General features: G+C 39.0%; 1 protein-coding gene across 1 annotated transcript; it reads right to left on the bottom strand.

Moving 5' to 3' along the window:
- Positions 1–2,596: 2,596 nt before the first annotated feature.
- On the bottom strand, positions 2,597–7,043 carry LOC145877194 (uncharacterized). The gene is made up of 2 exons (XM_082972486.1): positions 6,415–7,043; positions 2,597–3,601 (listed from the first exon to the last, which is right to left on the bottom strand). The coding sequence occupies exons 1-2, from the start codon at positions 6,836–6,838 to the stop codon at positions 2,715–2,717; spliced, it is 1,311 nt and encodes a 436-aa protein (XP_082828612.1). The 5' UTR covers positions 6,839–7,043; the 3' UTR covers positions 2,597–2,714.
- Between the last annotated feature and the right edge of the window lie 853 nt (positions 7,044–7,896).

The raw sequence follows: 7,896 nt of genomic DNA, 5'->3' as shown, positions 1-7,896 counted from the left end.
AGTTGACTAGTAACAACAACTGGGACCTAAAAGACACCCACCCATGAGATCCACTAAATCTGCCCAAGAAGAGGAAAACAAAAGAAAAACCCACACCAAACTTAAAGACAGGAAGTAAACCAAAAAGGTGGAACAACTAAAGGTGTTGACTCTCCACATGTATCAAGACAACTGGAGCACTGGGCCAGACACTCTTAAATAGAACCTGGACCAGCTCAGGTGAAACACCTTCCCACTAACGAGATGGACAAGCCAGCACAGGTGTAACACATACTGACTAACGAGGTGACACCAATCAGTGCGTCCTACGTGCTAACGAGCTAGACGGGCTAACGAGCTAGACGTGCTAACGAGCTAGACGTGCTAATGAGCTAGACGTGCTAACGAGCTAGACGTGCTAACGAGCTAGACGGGCTAACGAGCTAGACGGGCTAACGGAGCTAGACGGGCTAACGAGCTAGACGGGCTAACGAGCTAAACGAGCTAACGAGCTAGACGGGCTAACGAGCTAGACGAGCTAACGAGCTAGACGGGCTAACGAGCTAGACGTGCTAACGAGCTAGACGGGCTAACGAGCTAGACGGGCTAACGAGCTAGACGCGCTAAAGTCCAACCTCAAAACATAAATGGAAAAACCAAAGCCTGTAACACCTTCACCCTTAAGACAACAAATATGTCCTATATTTTTGATGGACAAGTTTGCTTACCACCAACAGAAAACAACTTCCATTTCTCATTATAATCAACTACAATGCTTCACCTTCACCAATATAAACATGGTGTCTACTGGCTGTCAACAATTAAAAACAATTATTTAAATAATAATATACAATCGTATTATTTTATTCTCCTTTTTCTTACTATAGAATCCTAAAACTCACTAGCTTCTAGAACTCTCGTCCCCTTGGAAGGAACCCAAAAATAAACTCAAATCAAATTGTATTAGTCACGTGTGCCGAATACAACAGGTGTAGTAGACCTGTAGACCTAACAGTGAAATGCTGACTTACGAGCCCCTAACCAACAGTGCAGTTTCAAAAACCTACAGAAAATAATAAGAGATAAAACTCATCTCCAAAACGGAAAAACGTGTCAAAATAAATTGTGATCCATGGCAACGCACTGGTTAAACGCAAAATACAAATCTTTTTGACTGCCAACCCTTGAGACAATCAGCAACCAAGTTGTCCTTACCACGGACATGTCTGATTTCAAGAGGAAACTCCTGCAATATCCATAGTAACTTTTCACCTCACTGCGGAGCTTCTCTCTCTTTTCAGGGTTCACTAGATAGGCATGTTGTTGGATCGGGGCCCAGTCCCCAATGTCATGCTCTAGTACATTTGGGTTGGCACATCTGAGAATGAACCCTGATATTCTAATAGCAGGGCAACAATGTCAATATAATTGTACCCAAAAAATGAAAATTGGTTGCATTAAAAATAATCATTACTAAATGTTACATGAAATGTAAATATGAAATATTTGGTTGCATAGTCTACTTTCAACAGCTTTTCAATGACATGTTGCTAGGTGGGATATCCCCAATGTCAAAACACAGTTTTAACGTGTCCAAATCAATAACCAATATGCAGAAACAGTTTGTGATAAATTGAAAACCTAAACATAACATGTGCTATATACATAAACATCTGCCACAATAAACACAACACATGGAAATGGGAGATATCTGTTACCTCACTGGTTAGAGGACAACCTGCAGAAGACAGTCAGCTACATTTTGGAGTGATGCATTTAAATGTAGGGGTCACTAAACAAAGGAACACAACACTTATTTGTCATAACTCATCGATATCATGTGGAATTTTTATTTGTATTTTTTTATTTTACCTTTATTTTACCAGGTAAATTGACTGAGAACACATTCTCATTTACAGCAAGAACCTGGGGAATAGTTACAGGGGAGAGGAGGGGGATGAATGAGCCAATTGTAAGCTGGGGATGATTAGATATCCATGATGGTATGAGGGCCAGATTGGGAATTTAGCCAGGACACCGGGGTTAACACCCCTACTCTTACGATAAGCACCATGGGATCTTTAATGACCTCAGAGAGTCAGGACACCCGTTTAACGTCCCATCTGAAAGACGGCACCCTACACTGGGCACTGTCCCCAATCACTGCCCTGGGGAATTTGGATATTGTTTAGACCAGAGGAAAGAGCGCCTCCTACTGGCCCTCCAACACCACTTCCAGCAGCATCTGGTCTCCCATCCAGGGACTGACCAGGACCAACCCTGCTTAGCTTCAGAAGCAAGCAAGCAGTGGGATGCAGGGTGGTATGCTGCTGGCAATCAATTGTGCGAAAGGAGGAAGATGAGTTTACACGTCCTGTTAAAACGAACAGCTCAAAAACCACACGGAATCTGGGAATAATGTGTACATCCCTGGTTAGAGGACAATTTGTAGAAAACAGCTCGCTACATTTTGAAGTGTTGCGTTTTGATTCAAGTGGGTCACCAACGTGGTAAGTGTAACAGAGCTCTTTTTTTGTTAGTCACTTTTTGTTAAATCTCATAAATAGTAACTCTTCCATTTCAGAGCCTGGATTTTCCCCCTGAGGCTAATATCCATATCATGTTGAAATCAATAGAACAGGGGACAAACGTTTAGGGTTCTACATTGTGACATCATTAAAATACTCCTACTACAATGTTTAAACATTCTACATTGTGACATTAATTCATTGATATCATGAAACAACTCCTTCATGAATTTTCTGATGTTTGATCAGAGATCTTTTATCAAAGTATCTCTTCACACATTGATCACAGCTATAAGCTTTCTCTCCTGTGTGTGTTTTCTGGTGCATCTTCAAATTCTGTGAAGTTGAGAATCTTTTTCCACAATCTGAACAGTGGAATGGTTTCTCTCCTGTGTGTACTTGCTGGTGTCTTGTCAGATTGCCAGATTCAGCAAAACTCTTTCCACATTGACAACAGCTATAAGGTTTCTCTCCTGTGTGTGTTCTCTGGTGTAATTTGAGCTGGCAAGATTGAACAAAACTCTTCCCACATTGAGTACAGCTATAAGATTTCTCTCCTATGTGTGTTCTCTGGTGCACTGTCAGATGGCCAGATTGACCAAAACTTTTCTCACATTGACCACAGCTATAAGGTTTCTCTCCTGTGTGTGTTCTCTGGTGTAATTTGAGCTGGCCAGATTGAACAAAACTCTTCCCACATTGAGTACAGCTATAAGGTTTCTCTCCTGTGTGTATTCTCTGGTGCACCGTCAGATCTCTAGATTTTAAAAAACTCTTCCCACATTGACCACAGCGATACGGTTTCTCTCCTGTGTGTATTCTCTGGTGTGATATGAGGCTGGTTGACTGAGTAAAACTCACCCCACATTGAGTACAGCTAAAAGATTTATCTCCTGTCTGGATTCTCGGATGAATTTTAATGCCTGATGAGGTGAATCTCTTCCCACAGTCAGAGCAGGAGTGAGATTTCTTCCCTGTGGGTCTCTGCTGGTGTTTATTGAGGTGTTCTGATCTGGAGAGACTCTTCTCTGCCTCGTCAGCATCATGAGGTTGTTGAGGCTCCCCAGAGGATCCACGATAGTCCCATATCTCTCCTGTGTGAACAACAAAGTCAGACAGATGGTTAAATGCCCACAACAGCAGAAATCCACTGTTTATTTGAGGTAAAAGGTGATGCCCAGATCATACCCATGAACTTGTACAACAATTGACTTCTGTTAAATTATTTGACCATTAAGACAGTCAACTTAGCAACAATCATATTTTGTCTTGTTTTCAAATCAGTAGTAACTAGAAATAAGTTATTAAAGTTGTTGTAACTCTAAGCAGTGTGCCAGACAACTATTGGTCTCCAATATAGGTCCCTTTCTGTGTTTGCTAAAATTGCAGCACGAAGGCAATGCGCACACAATTTGATTGCAGAAACTCCTCCCTGCTAATGAGGAAACCGCTAGTTATGGATGTAGTATATCTGGTAATGAGGAAACCACTAGTTATGGATGTAGTGTATCTGGTAATGAGGAAACCACTAGTTATGGATGTAGTATATCTGGTAATGAGGAAACCACTAGTTATGGATGTAGTGTATCTGGTAATGAGGAAACCACTAGTTATGGATGTAGTATATCTGCTAATGAGGAAACCACTAGTTATGGATGTAGTATATTTGGTAATGAGGAAACCACTAGTTATGGATGTAGTATATCTGGTAATGAGGAAACCACTAGTTATGGATGTAGTATATCTGCTAATGAGGAAACCACTAGTTATGGATGTAGTATATCTGGAAATGAGGAAACCACTAGTTATGGATGTAGTATATCTGGTAATGAGGAAACCACTAGTTATGGATGTAGTATATCTGCTAATGAGGAAACCACTAGTTATGGATGTAGTATATCTGGTAATGAGGAAACCACTAGTTATGGATGTAGTATATCTGGTAATGAGGAAACCACTAGTTATGGATGTAGTATATCTGGTAATGAGGAAACCACTAGTTATGGATGTAGTATATCTGGTAATGAGGAAACCACTAGTTATGGATGTAGTATATCTGGTAATGAGGAAACCACTAGTTATGGATGTAGTATATCTGGTAATGAGGAAACCACTAGTTATGGATGTAGTATATCTGCCTGGAGCAAAAATGGTGAGCAAAGATTTTAGTTTTTCACAATGTATTCTGAATGTGAATGGGGGAAATTCAGGGGAGTAACCTCCATTTCCAGGTTGATGATGAGTTCATTTCACACTACTTTGGATTATAATTGTAAGGCTCGTTTGAATGTCCTGCTTAATATAATGTTTGTGTCGTCATCGCAAATCAACCACTTTGTACGTAAAAAACACTTCAACCAGTAAAATGCTCTTTGGCTTTTCCATCAGCCTGACAATGAGGGTTTGTACACTGTTTGCCAAATTGGCCCATAACTTCACCTAACAACAAACATACCTATGTAATGAACGAAGCACTTTGGTTGTTGTTGCATGACATACATAGTGTCCTCTAGGACCCATAACAATAACATAGACCTACTGTAGGACCCATAACAACAACATAGACCTACTGTAGGACCCATAACTTCACCTAACAACAACATAGACCTACTGTAGGACCCATAACTTCACCTAACAACAACATAGACCTACTGTAGGACCCATAACTTCACCTAACAATAACATAGACCTACTGTAGAACCCATAACTTCACCTAACAACAACATAGACCTACTGTAGGACCCATAACTTCACCTAACAATAACATAGACCTACTGTAGGACCCATAACTTTACCTAACAATAACATAGACCTACTGTAGGACCCATAACTTCACCTAACAATAACATAGACCTACTGTAGGACCCATAACTTCACCTAACAATAACATAGACCTACTGTAAGACCCATAACTTCACCTAACAACAACATATACCTACTGTAGGACCCATAACAACAAATATAGGAAAATATCTCTGTGTGTTGTACAATAGCCTATCCATCAAGGAACAGTTCTCTACACATGATGAGCTAAGTATCTCTGTTTCCAAACAGACTAACGAGACCCTACAGTAAATCAAGTAGACAATAACACATTATAAACATCAATTTGTTAGGGATGTTGGATCCAACGTGGAGCACGGCATAACTGTCTTTACCAGAGTAATGAATGAAGAAGCACTTTGGTTGTTGTTGCATGTCGTGATGTTTGTCATGTGACTGTCATTCAGAAAATGATTTCCTGGATCAGCTGATGATAGTTGAACATGTGACTGTAACTAAACAGCTACAGTATTATGAATTATGTGTAATTATTGAAGAACCACATTAATGACCGTATCCATTTGGGTGTTGTCAATAAAGTTACTATATATATATATATATATTACCTTTATTTAACCAGGTAGGCCAGTTGAGAACAAGTTCTCAAAATGGTTTGTGTCCCTGTTTTATTAGATAGTACTCACTGTATTTACTGGTGTTAATCAGATCAATGTCCCTGTTTTATTAGATAGTACTCACTGTATTTACTGGTGTTAATCAGATCAATGTCCCTGTTTTATAAGATAGTACTCACTGTATTTACTGGTGTTAATCAGATCAATGTCCCTGTTTTATTAGATAGTACTCAATGTATTTACTGGTGTTAATCAGATCAATGTCCCTGTTTTATTAGATAGTACTCACTGTATTTACTGGTGTTAATCAGATCAATGTCCCTGTTTTATTAGATAGTACTCACTGTATTTACTGGTGTTAATCAGATCAATGTCCCTGTTTTATTAGATAGTACTCACTGTATTTACTGGTGTTAATCAGATCAATGTCCCTGTTTTATTAGATAGTACTCACTGTATTTACTGGTGTTAATCAGATCAATGTCCCTGTTTTATTAGATAGTACTCACTGTATTTACTGGTGTTAATCAGTTCTCCAGTCTTCTCTTCTTCGTCCTCCTCTAATGTGACAGTAATCTCCCCCTCTTCAGCCTTAATTCCAAAAACGTCTTCATCTTCTTTCACTTCATCCTCCACTCCAAAAACTGCATCTTCCTCCTCTTCTTTCACAGTAACATCCTCCTCCTCTTTCACGGAAACGTCTTTCTCCTCTTCTTTCACAGTAACATCCTCCTCCTCCTTCACTCTTAACACGTCTTCCTCTTCTTTCACTGTAACGTCTTTCTCTTCTTCTTTCACTGTAACAGCCTCACCCTCTACTTGTTTTTGTATTGTAACAGCCTCCTCTTCCTCCTCCTCTTTCACCAGAGCTTCTTTCTCCGTCCAACAGACATCCTCTTCTTTAACAGGAGGAGAGTAGCTTAGTGAACTCATGGTCGGAGATAATAGCTAGTTAGCATTAGCGACTAGACTAGTGCTAATTTAACCAGCCAGCTAGTTGACTTACAACGTAAATATTAAATTTAATGGGGTAGCTAGTTGTTTCCACATAAGTATGTTTAAAGCAAAATGGCAATTAAACCACGAAATTGTCTAAAGAACTTGATTGTGCCGACTTTGTTGGCTAGCGAGCTACCGAGGTGGCTGCAGTTGTTGAAGAAGCGTTCCGTCCACTAGATTATACGTCACACTAGAAACATCGCCTGAAAGACACATGTCGCCATCTGCTGTCTGGAGGGAGGAAACGCAGTTGGAGGGAAAACTATTTTTATTCTTCATTGAATTATAACATTATAAAGCAGTTTAGGGAAACGTTTTTTTCCTCTCCATTAAATATGAATATTATATCAACACGTACAAAGAGCAACAAGTGTTGTTTGATTAGTTCAGATTTTTTATGAGAATTTAAAACAAACTCTACATCTACTCCACATCTGTATTTCTGATTCAGTCAAATAACTAGATATCAAAATAAGCACCTAGTTATTGATACCCTTGATAAAGATGAGCTAAAATTACTGTATAAAATAAATAAACTTTACCCACAACCAGGATATTTTAGCCGAAAATCATTTCACATTCAAATATGTCATTTTAAATGGCGCAATTCAATCCAGCTGGGCCTTTTTAACACAGACAGTTGTTTCTGCTGTAGATGTTATGCCTTTGTACAGATCTAGGATCAGTTCTCCTCCACAATGCATATTCAGTACCGGTCAATTGTTTGGACACACCTCCAAATTCAATGTTTTTTCTTTATTTTAACTATTGTCTATGTTGTAGAATAATAGTGGAGACATCAAAACTATGAAATAACTCATATGGAATCATGTAGTAACCAAAAAAAAGTGTTAAACAAATCAAAATATATTCTATATTTTATATTCTCCAAGTTTATCATTTTAAAAGGCTAATTGATCATTAGAAAACCCTTTTGCAATTATGTTAGCACAGCTGAAAACTGTTGTTCTGATTAATGAAGCAATAAAACT

This window comes from Salmo salar, unplaced genomic scaffold (genome assembly GCF_965601325.2).
Source record: "Salmo salar unplaced genomic scaffold, fSalSal1 ptg000712l, whole genome shotgun sequence".
Classification (NCBI taxonomy): Eukaryota; Metazoa; Chordata; class Actinopteri; order Salmoniformes; family Salmonidae; genus Salmo; species Salmo salar.
This window is presented reverse-complemented; position numbering and strand designations above follow the sequence as displayed.

Bases quoted from the DNA above. Each gene is read 5' to 3' on its own strand.
- LOC145877194 (XM_082972486.1), bottom strand. From the start codon at position 6,838: ATGAGTTCACTAAGCTACTCTCCTCCTGTTAAAGAAGAGGATGTCTGT. The intron at 3,602-6,414 runs GTGAGTACTATC...TTGTTCACACAG, and splicing joins GATTAACACCAGTAAATACA to GAGAGATATGGGACTATCGT.